General features: G+C 39.4%; 1 protein-coding gene across 5 annotated transcripts in view; it reads right to left on the minus strand.

Annotated features, from left to right (window-relative positions):
• The window catches only part of LOC133557603 (netrin receptor UNC5D-like), a 586,800-nt gene that overhangs the window by 12,580 nt on the left and 555,266 nt on the right, over window positions 1–18,954 (minus strand). For all 5 annotated transcript variants that reach the window (XM_061908184.1, XM_061908185.1, XM_061908187.1 and 2 more), the window contains 3 exons: window positions 17,322–17,471; window positions 6,577–6,744; window positions 2,097–2,275 (listed from right to left, as the gene is read on the minus strand). In XM_061908184.1, coding sequence (XP_061764168.1) covers window positions 2,097–2,275; window positions 6,577–6,744; window positions 17,322–17,471 — 497 coding nt within the window. The remainder of the gene's footprint in view (window positions 1–2,096; window positions 2,276–6,576; window positions 6,745–17,321; window positions 17,472–18,954) is intronic.

Raw genomic sequence — 18,954 nt, forward strand, 5'->3', positions numbered from 1 at the left:
GACCAAATACTTATTTCCCACCATAATTTACCGATAAATTCTTTAAAATTCCTGTAATGTGAATTCCTGGATTTTTTTGTTCACATTCTGTCTCTCACAGTTGAAGTGTACCTATGATGAAAATTACAGACCTCTGTCATCATTTTAAGTGGGAGAACTTGCACAATCGGTGGCTGACTAAATACTTTTTTTGCCCCACTGTGTATATATATATATATATATATATATATATATGAATTATTGACCTCTTTAAAGCTTCACTTATTCACATGAAATATTCCACTTGGAAATTATTTTGGGAAAATGTTGCATATTTTGTGTTTTTGGCATTAAAACACAGGGTTTGTCTTTAACAAAAAGTGTATAGACAATAAACTAAAATAAATAAATAAATACAAACTTATAATTAATGTAAAGATCTGATGATCTAGAGCAGGGGTAGGGAACCTATGGCTCTAGAGCCAGATGTGGCTCTTTTGATGACTGCATCTGGCTCTCAGGTTAATCTTAGGTAACATTGCTTAACACAATAAGTAATGAATAATTCCACTAGTAATCAGTGTTAAAAATAACATTCAAAATATAAAAAAATTCTCATGCATTTTTATTCATCTATCCGTTTTCTACCTCACCTGTTCAAGAAGACAGGAATGGTAAGAAGTATTTTATTCATTATTAGTTAGCTTCAGAATAAAAATGTTTTTGAAAAGAATAACAAACGTGTTATACCCTAATGTTGGTTTGACATAAAAATGCACACATTTAGTTGTATTCAGTGTTAAAAAAAATATTATATGGCTCTCACGGAAATACATTTTAAAATATTTGGCTTCCATGGCTCTCTCAGCCAAAAAGGTTCCTGACCCCTGATCCAGAGACTTACATGTTAAAATTAAAAATACATTTTTTTTTTAAATTTTTAACACTCATGAGTGAGACCTTTTAAGAATTTTAGTGGGATTTTTTAAAAAACTGCAATTGCTCAAAAAATAATAATGAATTAAAATCAATGTTGTTATGAATAATTGACTTATTTCATGCTTTAATTATTCACATCAAATATTCCACTTTCTAATGTTTCTCGGGGAAAATATTGCATATTTTGTGTTTTTACCAGTAAAACACAGGGTTTGTCTTTAATTAAATGTGTATGGAAAAAACACTTTAAAAAAAATAATAAATAAATAAAAACGTATCAATTGATATAAAGATCTAAAGTTGATCCTGAGATTTAAATGTTAAAATTCAAAAATATCTTTTATTTTTATTTTTAACACTTATGAGTGAGCCCTTTTTAGAATTTTTGTGGGATTTTTTTTTAACTGCTCAAAAATAATAATGATTTAAAATCAATGTTATGAATAATTGATGTTTTTTAAGCTTCAATTATTCACATGAAATATTCCACTTGGAATTTTTTTGGGGAGTTTATATTGCATATTTTGTTTGTTTTTGTCATTAAAAAAACATAAAAACAAAAACAAAACATGTTTAAAATAAATATGCCTTTTTTAATGACCGACTTTTCCGGGCCCAAACTTGAGCCCTGAAAATTTTAAAAAAATTTATATAATGTAATAGTTTTAAAAAATGAAAAATATCAAATGGGGGGGAAAAGACACCCCTGCATTCTGTTATCAGTGGTGATGAGTATGATGCCGTCCAGCAGGGGGCACTGTTTCCCCACACTTTGTCACATCTAGTTCCTGTTCCTGTCCAGTGAATATTCCCAAACATCAGCAGAACAACTTTGCATAAATCCTGGACTCTAAAGAGTGTGAGTGACAAGAGACCCCACCACCAAACCTTGCTCAGCGCTTGTTTTCCTTTCAGGTGATGACCAGACTAATGAACGAGCGGCCTCGGTCTGCGGCGGTCCGAGGACCTTTTCTGATGTGAATCTGGTGTGTGTACAGCGTCAGCGCGCTCTCCTCATCTATAATGAAATCAGCGGCGTGGGCGCCACTGGAGACGATGGCGGATTAGCGCCGACACGCTGCATAAATCCCGTTTCCGAGCACGCGTCGGAAGAGAGGCGACCTGCTCTCTCGCCGTTACCTCGCCCCCAACCCCGTCGACTTTCCCGCCTGACGCACCTGTCGATGTGCAGCTTCCGGGCTAAGAGACGCCAGTCCTTGCCCTCGGCGTTGGCGCTGTCGAAGGTGGCGCTGATCCTCTGGCGGATGGACGTCGGGATCTTGAAGGCTCGCGGCCCCGTCTGGGAGGTGACGCTGCAGTCCGACTGGGAGGAGAAGGGCAGCGCCCCCTGCTGGCTCTGGCAGAAAAAACAAAAAGGGAGGACACACTTGTTTGCACACTTCGCTTCTTTTTACACTTGCGCGACAGTCGAGGACGTTACAACGCTTCGGCGAGGACCCTGGAACAGATTCAAGTTGAAGATAAAGTACCGATGATAGTCACACACGCACTTGGTGTGGTCGAATGTGTCCTCTGCATTTGACCCATCACCCTTGATCACCCCCTGGAAGAAGAGGGGAGCAGTGAGCAGCAGCGGTGGCCACGCCCAGGAATCATTTTTGGTGATTTAACCCTCAATTCCAACACTTGATGCTGTGTGCCAAGCAGGGAGGTAACGGGTCCCATTTTTTTAGTCTTTCGTATGATTCGGCCGGGGTTCGAACTCACGACCTACCGATCTCAGGGCGGACACCCTAACCCAGGGGTCACCAACGCGGTGCCCGCGGGCACCAGGTAGCCCAGATGAGTCGCCCGCTGGCCTGTTCTAAAAATAGCTCAAATAGCAGCACTTACCAGTGAGCTGCCTCTATGTTTTACATTTTATTTATTTACTAGCAAGCTGGTCTCGCTTTGCTCGACATTTTTAATTGTAAGAGAGACAAAACTCAAATAGAATTTGAAAATCCAAGAAAATATTTTAAAGACTTGGTCTTCACTTGTTTAAATAAATTCATTTATTTTTTTACTTTGCTTCTTATAACTTTCAGAAAGACAATTTTTGGGAAAATGTACAACCTTAAAAATGACTTTAGAATTTTTAAACACATATACCTTTTTACCTTTTAAATTCCTTCGTCTTATTTCCTGACAATTTAAATCAATGCTAAAGTATTTTTTTTATTATTATTGTATAGAATAATAAATACATTTTAATTTAATTCTTCATTTTAGCTTCTGTTTTTTCGACAAAGAATATTTGTGAAATATTTCTTCTAACTTATTATGATTAAAATAAAATAAAAATATTCTGGCAAATCTAGAACATCTGTAGAATCAAATTTAAATCTTATTTCAAAGTCTTTTGAATTTCATTTAAAATGTTTGTTCTGGAAAATCTGGAAGAAATAATGATTTGTCTTTGTTAGAAATATAGCTTGGTCCAATTTGTTATATATTCTAACAAAGTGCGGATTGGATTTAAAACATGTCATCAAAATTCTAAAATTAATCTTAATCAGGAAAAATTAGTAATGATGTTCCATAAATTCTTTTTTTTATTTTTTTCAAAAAGAATCGAATTAGCTGGTTTTTCTGTAAAATTTTTTCGAAATTGAAGATAAATTATGTTTCAAAATTTTATTTTCATTTTTTTCGTGTTTTCTTCTCTTTTAAACCGTTCAATTAAGTGTTTTTTCATCATTTATTCTCTACAAAAAACCTTCCCTAAAAGGAGAAAAAAAAATGTACGACGGAATGACAGACAGAAATACCCATTTTTTTTTATATATATATAGATTTATTTATTAAAGGTAAATTTAGCAAATTGTCTCTTTCTGGCAATTTATTTAAGTGTGTATCAAACTGGTAGCCCTTCGCATTAATCAGTACCCAAGAAGTAGCTCTTGGTTTCAAAAAGGTTGGTGACCCCTGCTCTAACCACTAGTGAGTAATGTTGACGTTACATCCCTATGCGGAACGGTATATGTGAACTCTACGGTTTACATTCAGGTTATTTTGTGTTTCACACTTAAAATTAGGGGTGTCCTGATCCAATATCGATAGATGATATCGGTGTGATATCAGCGATGAAAAAAAACTAACCAGCTTGCATGTAAAATGTCTGAATAAGCGGTATGATACAAGCAGTCCTTCAAAGAAAGTAAACTTTACTGTTAGTTACGCAACAGCTCAGCATACAATAGCATACAAGCTAAACATACGCAATGCAGTCTTCTCAATTATTTTCTGTTACGCCCCCCACTCCAGGAAATGGTATCATTTGTCTATAAAATTGTTATAAGTACACCTCCGCATAACGTTGTTTTTTTTGTCCGTAATAGAAAATATTTAAAGTGCGACAATTTTCCTGAAAATTTTAAAAAATAGAAAACATTTTTGGACTGACTTGAACCATTAGATACTGAAAAGTGTAAATTTGTTGTTATTTTTTTCAAACCCAATGAGGAAGTCTGCAATATTGGCTTCAATGAGCACATTTTGTAATGCACAGCTTTTTGAAGCATATTTCCGAACTCAGGTGCGCCCAACCCAATAATTTGAGAAGAACTGCTTTAATTGTGCAATATTGCAGTTTTAGACAGGACATTTGTCAATATAAACTGTTACAATAATTGTATCTAAGTTATCACAAAACTTTGAGTTACATTGAGTTCCCGGTGAGAGGACAAAAGCTGTCTTTAATCCTACCAATCAAAAGGCTTGTAAAAAAAAGTCCACTGTGTAGGATGGGAAGCAACATGAAGGTGTTCTGTTTCTTTCATGTATTGTAATCAACAGAAAGATATTGTCTTGACCCAAGATCTACAAAGCGGAGAGAAAGCAAGGCCCGACTCCACTCCAGGCACCGCTTGTTTGAACTGTTTTACAACCTTTTCTTTGAACCGTTTTTCAACCTTTTCTTTGAACTGTTTGTAATCAAAAGCAATGGCTGTTGACAACCCATGTCCCTTAGAAACAGCTGTTGCCATGTAATCAGGGAGAATCCAAATAAAAGAGGTGGCGTACAATCTTTCGCCAGAGCGTGCTGGAGACTGTACAAGAGTACAGCCCGGACGTTTCTCCTCAAATTGAGCCAAATTTAATTCTGTCTCTGTTTAATTCCTTGCTTCTTGTCTCGTTTAATAGATGTCCTCAGTGTTTGAACATGACACAAACAAGTACTAAAAACTTTATTATTTACACATACATAGTTTTCAAGGCAGGGGTGTATTAGAAAAGTATCCCGTATTGTTGTCCCAATACCAGTATTTTAGTACCGGTACCAAAATGTCTTCGATACTTTTTAATACTTTTATAAATAAAGGGGACCACAAAAAATTGCATTATTGGCTTTATTTTAACAACAAATCTTAGGGTACAGAAAACTTATGTTTCTTATTGCAATCAGATAACAATTTAGTCCTTAAATAAAATAGTGAACACACAAGACAACTTGTCTTTTAGTAGTAAGTAAACAAACAAAGGCTGACATATACAGTAACATATTGTGTCATTTATCATTCTATTATTTTGTCAACATTGTGAGGGACAAGCTGTAAAAAAATATTATTAATCCACTTGCTTATTTACTGTTAATATCTGCTTACTTTCTCTCTTAACATGTTCTATCTACACCTCTGTTAAAATGTAATAATCACTTATTCTTCTGTTGTTTGATACTTTACATTAGTTTAAGATGATATCACAAATTTAGGTATCGATCCGATACCAAGTCGTTACGGTATCATACATTGGTCATATTCAAAGTCCTCATGTGTCCAGGGACACATTTATTGAGTTTATAAACATAATGTGAATTTTAAAAAAAGAAAAAAAGATTTTGTGACGATAAAAAATATTGATGTAACCGCAGTAGTATCGACTAGATACGCTCTTGTACTTGATATCATTACAGTGGATGTTAGGTGTAGATCCAACAATGGCGTTTGTTTACATTCAGGAACGGCGTTTTTAGCGGTGACGCCGGTGAGCTACGGTAGTGAAGCATGTTTAGATATTCCCCATCATCCAGTGATAATGGTACTTGCAACGCCACGGAGGCAAGGATGGACTTTAGCCGCTAGCTAGCTAACCATGTCTTAAAGCACTTCTTCCTGAGGGAGTTTCAGTGTTACAACTTCACTTTTATCTTTAGTTTTTAAGCCAAAATGCATCTGTTCTCCCTTTTCTGCCGACACACCTTGTCTACTTGTAAGTACTCTGTGATTGTGCGCTGCCGCACATGCTCCTCCGCTCGTAAAAACCAGCAATGTCAATGTCAGCAAAATATGGGGAACCGGTACTTTTCAAACAAAGTATATCACCTTTTTTTTGATTCATCAGTGCCTATACTAGTACCGGTATACTGTACAAACATAGTATTCAGCAACAAACGTGTCTGCATCACTCAAATTAAATTTAATTACCACTCCACTTCAAATTAAAGACAGCATAAATCCGTTCTGGACAGTTCATATTAAATAGGACTTATGCCTAATTTCACTTGATCAAACCTTATTTAACATTCCACACTACAAAATAGTACAAGTAAGTATGATTCCTGCTAATATCGTATAGGGTCGGTATCAGCCATTACTCAAGACTCCATACATCGCATTGAAAGGGAAAAATAGCTGTATCGGAAACACCGCGTCTCACCTCCGCCACCGACGTGTAGACCTGAAGTATCTGCTCTTGACCTTTGACCTGCCTGACGCTGATCTTGCAGGAGAGGTGCGGCGGGGTGGAGAGGCTGTAGCGCTCCAGAGAGAAGGCACACTGCAGGGGGCGCTGCTGGCCCGCCCACACCTGGCGGAAGGAGAACTCCTGAGGACGAGAAGGAGGACACGGTCGGACGGGCGTTTTTGTGATTGATGACGGGTCACTCTCCGCTCGTTCGTCACGGCGGCCAATCCGGAGGCGGACACGGCGCTAATGTCACGCGCATTTGTCAACACGCGCCCTCACGTCAGGTCAAGTTAGCCCCCAACGCCAACCACTCGCTAGGGGGCGCTCCTACTCGAAAGCGGTGATTCTCAAACTTTTTCCACCAAGTACCACCTCGGACAAAAACCAAAATGACCAACATTAAAATACAGTAGCCTTGTAGGCTTAGGTAGGGGGTCTGCAACCTGCGGCTCTTTAGCGCCGCCCTAGTGGCTCCCTGGACCTCTTTCACAGATGTGTGAAAATGGACAAAGATTAAAAAATATATTTTTGTTTTATTATATTTTCTATAGAAGAACAAACATGACACAAACCTTCCTAATTGTTAGAAATTTATGTTAAACATGCTACACAGATGAGTATTTGGCAAGCACCGTTTTGTCCTACTAATTTCAGCGATCCTTGAACTCATCGCAGTTTGTTTACATCAGGGGTGTCCAAACTTTTTCCACTGAGGGCCGCTCACTGAAAAATCAAAGCAAGTGGGGGCCATTTCCATATTTTTTATTTTAAAAACCAATACAATATATGTATAAAAAACATACATTTAGGCCTCCACTCAGTTATGATTTATTCAAGTTTTAAATTTCTAGATCAGGGGTCACCAACCTTTTTGAAACCAAGAGCTACTTCTTGGGTACTGATTAATGCGAAGGGCTACCAGTTTGATACAGACTTAAATAAATTGCCAGAAATAGCCAATTTGTTCAATTTACCTTTAATAAATAAATCTATATATATAAAAAATGGGTATTTCTGTCTGTCATTCCGTCGTATATTTTTTTCCTTTTACGTAAGTTTTTTTGTAGGGAATAAATGATGAAAAAACGCTTAATTGAACGGTTTAAAAGAGGAGAAAACACGAAAAAAAAGAACATTTAATTTTGAAACATAGTTTATCTTCAATTTCGACTCTTTAAAATTCAACCGACAAAAATGAAGAGAAAAACAAGCTAATTTGATTCTTTTTCAAAAAAATAATTTATGGAACATCTTTACTAATTTTTCCTGATTAAGATTAATTTTAAAATTTTGATGACATGTTTTAAATAGGTTAAAATCCAATCTGAACTCTGTTAGAATATATAACAAATTGGCCCAAGCTATATTTCTAACAAAGACAAATCATTATTTCTTCTAGATTTTCCAGAAAAAAACTTTTAAAAGCAATTCAAAAGTCTTTGAAATAAGATTTAAATTTGATTCCACAGATTTTCTAAATTAGCCAGAATAATTGTTTTGAATTTTAATCATAATAAGTTAGAAGAAATATTTCACAAATATTCTTCGTCGAAAAAACAGAAGCTAGAATGAAGAATTAAATTAAAATGTATTTATTATTCTTTACAATAATAATAATTAAAAAAAATACTTTAACATTGATTTAAATCGTCAGGAAAGAAGAGGAAGGAATTTAAAAGGTAAAAAAGTATATGTGTTTAAAAATCCTAAAATCATTTTTAAGGTTGTATTTTTTCTCTAAAATTGTCTTTCTGAAAGTTATAAGAAGCAAAGTAAAGAAATAAATGAATTTATTTAAACAAGTGAAGACCAAGTCTTTAAAATATTTTCTTGGATTTTCAAATTCCATTTGAGTTTTGTCTCTCTTAGAATCAAAAATGTCGAGCAAAGCGAGACCAGCTTGCTAGTAAATTAAAAAAAAAAAAAAATAGAGGCGGCTCACTGGTAAGTAATGCTATTAAAGCTATTTTTAGAACAGGCAAGCGGGCGACTCATCTGGTCCTTACGGGCTACCTGGTGCCCGCGGGCACCGCGTTGGTGACCCCCTGCTCTAGATCAACATTAGGAAAAATACTTTGAAAAAACAAAAAATATGCAATATTTTCACCCAATAACTTTTTTAGGTGGAATATTTGAGATTATATAATAAATGGAGCCTTAATTTTGGATTTTGATTCATTATTATTTTTTGAGCAATGACACTTAAAAACAAATCACACTAAAATAATTGGGGATCCAAAAGTGTCCTACTCATTAAAGTGTTAAAAAATAAATTATACTTTTTTTTTACTGTTTACTTTTAGCACAATAATCTCGAGATCAACTTCAGATATATCCGTCAATTTTGAGTTTTATTGTTGTTTATGTTTTGTTTGTTTGTTTTTGGCCCTTCTTTAAAAAAAAAAAAACAGCTCAGTTTTTTATATTGCAAAACACAAAATATGGAACGTTTTCCCCCCAAAATTGTTCAAGTTCTCCCACTTAAAATGATGACAGAGGACTGTAATTTTCATCATAGGTACACTTCAACTGTGAGAGACAGAATGTGAAAAAAAATCCAGGAATTCGCATTGTAGGAATTTTAAAGAATTTATTTGTAAATTATGGTGTACAATAAGTATTTGGTCAACCATTCAAAGCTCTCACTGATGGAAGGAGGTTTTGGCTCAAAATCTCACGATACATGGCCCCATTCATTCTTTCCTTAACACGGATCAATCGTCATGTCCCCTTAGTAGAAAAACAGCCCCAAAGCATGATGTTTCCACCCCCATGCTTCACAGTAGGTATGGTGTTCTTGGGATGCAACTCGGTATTCTTCTTCCTCCAAACACGACGAGTTGAGTTTATACCAAAATGTTCTATTTTGGTTTCATCTGACCACATGACATTCTCCCAATCCTCTGCTGTATCATCCATGTATCCATTTTGGTATAAACTCAACTCGTCGTGTTTGGAAGAAGAAGAATACTGAGTTGCATCCCAAAAACACCATATCTACTGTGAAGCATGGGGGTGGAAACATCATGCTTTGGGGCTGTTTTTCTGCTAAGGGGACAGGACGATTGATCCGTGTTAAAGAAAGAATAAATGAATTTTTGTGCCAAAACTTCCTTCCATCAGTGAGAGCTTTGAATGGTTGACCAAATACTTATTTTCCACCATAAGTTACAAATACATTCTTTAAAATTTGTACAATGTGAATTCCTGGATTTTTTTTTTCACATTCTGTCTCTCACAGTTGAAGTGTACCTATGATGAAAATTACAGACCTCTGTCATCAATTTAAGTGGGAGAACTTGCACAATCTGTGGCTGACTAAATACTTTTTTGCTCCACTGTATATTACATACAATATATATACATACAATTATTTAGCGCTAAAAATAACACATTAAGTAGCTGAATAAAGAAATGATAATAATTTATGTCTCTTAACTAAACTGTCAATAAATTGAAGGTGCAAATGAAAATGCAGCTTCACCACATTAGTCATAATTTTTGCGCTATAAAACTCAAACTCCAGACTTCTTCTGTTTAAGATTGTCATTACTGCCACAAGTGGTGGAAAAGTGTACTACAACTGAATTTTACAAAAAAAAAAAACGTGCTAAGGGCCAAACAAAAATAAAAAATACCCCGGGCCACACTTTGGATAAAGCTGCTATATGGAAAAGGGTGACAAAAGTATTGGGACGCCAACGGGGCATTTTTTTGTTTCGGTGCAATGGTGAGGTCAGAGGTCACACATTCAGTGCACGGGCAAGAGAAAAAAGGCTTCTTCTAAGTGTCCCCACAATTGTCCTCAATGGAGATTGAGGCACGCCTGGAACGGTGGCTTCTGAAGGTGGTCCGCAGGAGGGACACGCTGCTCATGTAATCAGCCAGACATCATTACAGGAAGGAAAAAAAATAAATAAAAAAAAAGGGTCCATCCTGCGGGCCAACGAGGAGCTGTAATGGATGAATCATCATCCTTCAGACGGAGACACAGGAGAGCGTCCTCGTCTTGCAGCTCAAATAGCGTCTCCCGCCGCTCCTGAAGAAGCCTCCTTGGTATTCCGCAGACACCGGCGTGAGCTAATTGTGCTAATAGAACAGTCGCTGCGGGTTGAACTTCAACAGGCAGAGTGGAACATGGCGCCTATAGACTGGGAGAGTGTGTCATCTCCTGCTGTGTCCCTACTTTCAATCATGCAGAGAGGGCCGTCTAATAGAAACATAGACAAGATGAAGAGAACTCCAACGGTGGGGGCTGATAGTGGACTGAAGGACACATGGTGAACAGACTTTGGACTGATGGTGGACTCACGGTGAACAGATGCTAGAATGACTGTGGAAAGATAACGGACTGATGGTGGACAGATGGTGGACTGACTGTGGAAAGATAACGGACTGACGGTGGACACTGGACAGATACTAGACGAATGGTGGACAGATTGTGGACTGGTGTTGGACTCACGGTGAACAGATGCTAGACTGACTGTGGAAAGATAACGGACTGATGGACAGATGGTGGACTGACTGTGGAAAGATAACGTACTGATGGTGGACAGATACAAGACCAATGGTGGACAGATTGTGGACTGGTGTTGGAGTCACGGTGAACAGATGCTAGACTGACTGTGGAAAGATAACGGACTGATGGTGGACAGATGGTGGACTGACGGACAAATTCTGAACTGATTGTGGAGTGATGATGGACTGATGGTGGACAGAAGATAGACTGGTGGTGGACTGACTGTGGACAGATGGTGGACTATGTGGTTTGATTAGGGATTGGTGATGAATTAATGGTGAACAGATTTTGGACTGATGGTGGATTAATGGTAGACTAATAGTGGACTAATGGTGGGCCGATGGTAGACTAGTAGTGGACTAATGGTGGACTGATGGTAGACTATTAGTGGAATAATGGTAGACTAATGGTAGACTAATTGTGGACTAATGGTGGACTGATGGTGGACAGATACTAGACGAATGGTGGACAGATTGTGGACTAGGGGTGGACAGGTGCTAGACAAACTGTGCAAAGATAACGGACTGATGGTGGACTGAATAACAGATTCTGGACAGATTGTGGACAGGTGCTAGACAGACTGTGGAAAGATAACGGACTGATGGTGGACTGACGGACAGATTCTGGACTGATTGTGGAGTGATGATGGACGGATGGTGGACAGATGATAGACTGACTGTGGACAGAGGGTGGACTATGTGGTTTGATTAGGGATTGATGATGGACAGATAATGGACTGATGGTGGATTAATGGTAGACTAATAGTGGACTAATGGTGGACTGATGGTAGACTAGTAGTTGACTAATGGTGGACTGATGGTAGACTAGCAGTGGAATAATGGTAGACTAGTTGTGGACTGATGGTGGACAGATACTAGACGAATGGTGGACAGATTGTGGACTGGGAGTGGACAGGTGCTAGACAGACTGTGGAAAGATAACGGACTGATGGTGGACTGACGGACAGATTCTGGACTGATTGTGGAGTGATGATGGACGGATGGTGGACAGATGATAGACTGACTGTGGACAGAGGGTGGACTATGTGGTTTGATTAGGGATTGATGATGGATTAATGGTGGACAGATAATGGACTGATGGTGGATTAATGGTAGACTAATAGTGGACTAATGGTGGACTAATGGTGGACTAATGGTGGACTGATGGTAGACTAGTAGTGGACTAATGGTGGACTGATGGTAGACTAGTAGTGGAATAATGGTGGGCTAATGGTAGACTAGTTGTGGACTGATGGTGGACAGATACTAGACGAATGGTGGACAGATTGTGGAATGGGGGTGGACAGGTGCTAGACAGACTGTGGAAAGATAACGGAGTGATGGTGGACTGACGGACAGATTCTGGACTGATTGTGGAGTGATGATGGACAGATGTTGGACAGATGATAGACAGACGGTGGACTATGTGGTTTGATTAGGGATTGATGGTGGACAGATTTTGGACTGATGGTGGATTAATGGTAGAATAATAGTGGACTAATGGTGGACTAGTAGTGGACTAATGGTAGACTAGTAGTGGACTAATGGCGGACTGATGGTAGACTAGTAGGGGAATAATGGGGGACTAATGGTAGACTAGTCGTGGACTAATGGTGGACTGATGGTGGACAGATACTAGACGAATGGTGGACAGATTGTGGACTTGTTGTGGACAGGTGCTAGACAGACTGTGGAAAGATAACGGTCTGATGGTGGACTGACGGACAGATTCTGGACTGATTGTGGAGTGATGATGGACTGATGTTGGACAGATGATAGACAGGCGGTGGACTATGTGGTTTGATTAGGGATTGATGATGAATTAATAGTGGAAAGATTTTGGACTGAGGGTGGATTAATGGTAGACTAATGGTGGACTAATGGTGGACTGATGGTAGACTAGTAGCGGACTAATGGTGGACTGATGGTAGACTAGTAGTGGACTAATGGTGGACTGATGGTAGACTAGTAGTTGAATAATGGTGGACTAATGGTAGACTAGTGGTGGACTGATGGTGGACAGACAGACACTAGACGAATGGTGGACAGATTGTGGACTGGTGGTGGACAGGTGCTAGACAGACTGTGGAAAGATAACATACTGATGGTGGACTGACGGACGGATTCTGGACTGATTGTGGAGTTATGATGGACGGATGGTGGACAGATGATAGACTGACTGTGGACACATGGTGGACTGGTGGTGGACTAATTGTGGACAGATAGTGAACTATGTGGTTTGATTAAGGATTGAAGATAGATTAATGGTGGACAGATTTTGGATTTATGGTGGATTAATAGTAGATTAGTAGTGGACTAATGTTGGACTGATGGTAGACTAGTAGTGGACTAATGGTGGACTGATGGTGGACAGATACAAGACCAATGGTGGACAGATTGTGGACTGGTGGTAGACTCACGGTGGACAGATGCTAGACTGACTGTGGAAAGAAAACGGACTAATGTTGGACAGATGGTGGACTGACGGACTAATTCCGGACTGATTGTGGAGTGATGGTGGACAGCTTTTGGACTGACGGTGGATTAATGGTAGACTAATAGTGGACTAATGGTGGACTATGTGGTCAGATTAGGGATTGATGGTGGACAGATTTTGGACTGATGGTGGATTAATGGTAGACTAATAGTGGACTAATGGTGGACTAATGGTAGACTAGTAGTGGATTAATGGTGGACTGATGGTAGACTAGTAGTGGACTAATGGTGGACTGATGGTAGACTAGTAGTGGAATAATGGTGGACTGATGGTAGACTAGTTGTGGACTAATGGTGGACAGATACTAGACGAATGGTGGGCAGATTGTGGACTGGGGGTGGACAGGTGCTAGACAGACTGTGGAAAGATAACGGACTGATGGTGGACTGACGGACAGATTCTGGACTGATTGTGGAGTGATGATGGACGGATGATGGACAGATGATAGACTGATGGTGGACTATGTGGTTTGATTAGGGATTGATTATGAATTAATGGTGGACAGATTTTTGACTGATGGTGGATTAATGGTAGACTAATAGTGGACTAATGGTGGACTGTTTGTAGACTATCCCATCCATCCATTTTCTACCGCTTATTCCCTTTTGGGGTCGCGGGGGGCGCTGGCGCCTATCTCAGCTACAATCGGGCGGAAGGCGGGGTACACCCTGGACAAGTCGCCATCTCATCGCAGTGTTTGTAGACTAGTAGTGGACTAATGGTGGACTGATGGTGGACTGATGGTAGACTAGTAGTGGAATAATGGTGGACAAATGGTGGACAGATACTAGACGAATGGTGGACAGATTGTGGACTGGGGGTGGACAGGTGCTAGACAGATTGTGGAAAGATAACAGACTGATGGTGGACTGACGGACAAATTCTGGACTGATTGTGGAGTGATGATGGATGGATGGTGGACAGATGATAGACTGACTGTGGACAGATGGTGGACTATGTGGTTTGATTAGGGATTGATGATGGATTAATGGTGGACACATAATGGACTGATGGTGGATTAATGGTAGACTAATAGTGGACTAATTGTGGACTGATGGTAGACTAGTAGTGGACTAATGGTGGACTGATGGTAGACTAGCAGTGGACTAATAGTGGACTGATGTCACTTACAGATACAAGACCAATGGTGGACAGATTGTGGACTGGTGGTGGACAGGTGCTAGACAGACTGTGGAAAGATAACGGACTACTACAACTGAGTGCCCATACGGCCCACAGCTGAGAAACAGAGATATGTTTTGGCGGCTTTGGGGGAGCCCTACGTAATTAACAGGAACACACGCTCGTCGGGACCCAGGATGGACCGCTCGCCTGTATCGATTGGGGACATCTCTACGCTGCTGACCCGCCTCCGCTTGAGATGGTCTCCTGTGGACGGGACTCTCGCTGCTGTCTTGGATCCGCTTTGAACTGAACTCTCGCGGCTGTGTTGGAGCCACTATGGATTGAACTTTCACAGTATCATGTTGGACCCGCTCGACATCCATTGCTTTCGGTCCCCTAGAGGGGGGGGGGTTGCCCACATCCGAGGTCCTCTCCAAGGTTTCTCATAGTCAGCATTGTCACTGGCGTCCCACTGGATGTGAATTCTCCCTGCCCACTGGGTGTGAGTTTTCCTTGCCCTTTTGTGGGTTCTTCCGAGGATGTTGTAGTCGTAATGATTTGTGCAGTCCTTTGAGACATTTGTGATTTGGGGCTATATAAATAAACATTGATTGATTGATTGATGACAATATAAAATGACTAAATTATTGGAATATTTTTGTCTTAATCAGCATTCCTTAAAGGCCTACTGAAACCCACTACTACCGACCACGCAGTCTGATAGTTTATATATCAATGATGAAATATTAACATTGCAACACATGCCAATACGGCCGGGTTGGCTTACTAAAGTGCAATTTTAAATTTCGCGCCGAAAAGTCCTGCTGAAAACGTCTCGGTATGCTGACGCCTGCGTGTGACGTCATGGATTGTAGAGGACATTTTTTGCCAGCATCGTGCCCAGTTATTAAGTCGCCTGTTATCTCCGCAAAATTCCACAGTATTCTGGACATCTGTGTTGGTTAATCTTTTGCAATTTGTTCAATGAACAATGGAGACATCAAAGAAGAAAGCTGTAGGTGGGAAGCGGTGTATTGCGGCTGGCTTTAGCAACACAAACACAGCCGGTGTTTCATTGTTTACATTCCCGAAAGATGACAGTCAAGCTTTACTATGGAACAGAGATGTCAAGCGAACACGGTCGGATTGGACCACACACACAAAGTACAGTGTATCATGTGTATTAATAAATAACATTTTATCATTCCGTTTTCTGAAGGCAATCTATGTCGTGTGCTACTCCAGCATCAATATCAGCAGCGACCTCCTGACCGTCACCATCAGCGTCGGGTTCAAAGCGGTATGGCTCTATCCCTTGTTACGATTGGGCCTGGCTGAGTGGTCCTGCCATGCCCATGGCTGCCACGGCGCCTCTCACAGCATCTTCCCTATCTGAATCCCTCCCATTGCGCTCTAGCCTTTTTTTTCTTTTTTCTTTCTAGTCCTTCACTCTCACTTTCCTCATCCACGAATCTTTCGTTCAAATTAATGGGGAAATCGTCGCTTTCTCGGTCCGAATCGCTCTCGCTGCTGGTGGCCGTGATTGTAAACAATGTTCAGATGTGAGGAGCTCCACAACCCGTGACATCACGGGCATATCGTCTGCTACGTCCGGTACAGGCAAGCCTTTTTAATCAGCACCAAAAGTTGCAAACTTTATCGTCGATGTTCTCTACTAAATCCTTTCAGCAAAAATATGGCAATATCGCAAAATGATCAAGTATGACACATAGAATGGACCTGCTAGACCACGTTTGAATAAAAAAATCACATTTCAGTAGGCCTTAAAGCAGGGGTTTCAAACTCAATTTACCTGGGGGTCACTGGATGCAGAAACTGGGTGCAAGAAGAGATTTCTTAAAAAATCTAACATGCAACTTGGGGGGGTGGGGGTGTATAGTGTAGCCCGGAAGAGTTAGGGCTGCATGGGATTCTGGGTATTTGTTCTGTTGTGTTTATGTTGTGTTACGGTGCGAATGTTCTCCCAAAATGTGTTTGTCATTCTTGTTTGGTGTGGGTTCGCAGTGTGGCGCATATTTGTAACAGTGTAAAAGTTGTTTGTACGGCCACCCTCAGTGTGACCTGTATGGCTGTTGATCAACTATGTCTTTTAGTCACTTAATGTGTCTGCAGAAGCCAAATACAATATGTGACTGGGATGGCACGCTGTTTGTACAGGTTGTAGAGGACGCTATAGGCAGTACCTCCACGGTGCCCCTTTAATATTGTAGTTTGGGTGAAATTCGAGGGGCACTGAAAATTGGGAGTTTTCCGGAAAAATCGAAGGTATGCAAGTATGACGCTGTAAAGCGTCATTCGTATAAAACTTGCGGGCCGCACCAACATTAAATTACATATTAAGGTGCAGGCCGCAAAATAACGTCTCGTGGGCCGCAATTGGCCCGCGGACCGCGTGTTTGAGACCCCTGCCTTAAAGTATCAAAAGTATCGATATGTTGGTTTGAGAATCGATATTTCAGTATCGATCCACACATCACTGATGGCTTAATGGTGGACAGATGGTGGTCTGGATCAACGGTGGTCAGACGGTGGTCAGATTGTAGTCAGTGTGTACCTGGCAGGTGGTGAAAGGCTTGATGCTCCACAACAGCTGTGGGATGTCCTGGATGGACACCTGCAGGCTCAACATGTTGCCCCTGAACATCAACACTTTGGGCTCCTCCAGGAGTCGTCCGCCTCGACCACGCTCACCGGCCGTCACCTCCTGGGGGCGCCAGGAGAACAGGAAAGGGTGGACTCCTTCAGAAAACTTCATAATAAAATGTCATGTGTTTTCTCTTTTTGATGATAGATAATATATATAATAATTCATTATAAACCTAAATTCAACACAAAAGTGTGTTATTAAATGTGTCTTTAATTTATTTAATGTATTTAGATAAACTTAATTCAAATTTAATTATTTAAAAGTTTAATTAAATATTTCCCAATTTAATTGATTATTTCACAAATTAATAATTAAGAATTTTAAAATTTCTTGATTTATTTATTGGCTTATGAATTAAGGACACATTTAGGTAATTATTTAAATATGTATTTATTTAGAAAATAGATGGATTAATGTAATTGTATCCCATTTCACCCATTCAGCCGTCAAAGTCAGTGGGCGGATCTTAATAGCTGATTGGACTAGATTTTTGTTAGCCCCGCCCACTATGTCTGATAGATAACAATAAATGACACACACTTTAATGAATAAAAAAATGGTTATAAATCCACCCATCCCCTTTCTACCGCTTGTTCCTTTATATATATACATATATATATATATATATATATATATATATATATATATATATATATATATATATATATTATTGAATAAATAAAAAAAGACTCGATAATCCACCCATCCATCCATTTCCTACCGCTTATTCCCTTTTGGGGTCGCGGGGGGCGCTGGCGCCTATTAATATATATAAAAGTGATTATAAATATCCATCCATCCATTTTTTTACCGCTTGTCCTGTTCGGGGTCGCGGGAGCCTATTTCAGTTGCATTCGGGCGGAAGGCGGCGTACACCCGGTACAAGTCGCCACCTCATTGCAGGGCTGATTATATATAATGACGATACATTTTGATTAGATGCATTTTTGGATTGTAAAATAATTAGAGAAATCATCAAATAATCGATGAAATCATGAATCAATAAATTTAATGATAAAATACTTTTATAAAAATGTTATTAATAATTTATAATAATTAAAAATGATTTATAATAAATAATCAAATGTACTTTGTAATTAAATAAATAAATGATAAATGGGTTGTACTTGTATAGCGCTTTTCTACCTTCAAGGTACTCAAAGCGCTTTGACACTACTTCCACATTTACCCATTCACACACACATTCACACACTGATGGAGGGAGCTGCCATGCAAGGCGCCAACCAGCACCCATCAGGAGCAAGGGTGAAGTGTCTTGCTCAGGACACAACGGACGTGACGAAGTTGGTACTAGGTGGGATTTGAACCAGTGACCCTCGGGTTGCGCACGGCCACTCTCCCACTGCGCCACGCCGTCCCTTATAAATACAAATAAATAAATAAATACATTTATATATTTAATTGAAACAATAATAAATGAAGGAATTATTCAAATATGTATTTATGTGTAAAATGTTTATATATATATATATATATATATATATAGATATATATTATTGAATAAATGATTGAATATATA

Source organism: Nerophis ophidion, linkage group LG08 (genome assembly GCF_033978795.1).
Source record: "Nerophis ophidion isolate RoL-2023_Sa linkage group LG08, RoL_Noph_v1.0, whole genome shotgun sequence".
NCBI classification, from domain to species: domain Eukaryota; kingdom Metazoa; phylum Chordata; class Actinopteri; order Syngnathiformes; family Syngnathidae; genus Nerophis; species Nerophis ophidion.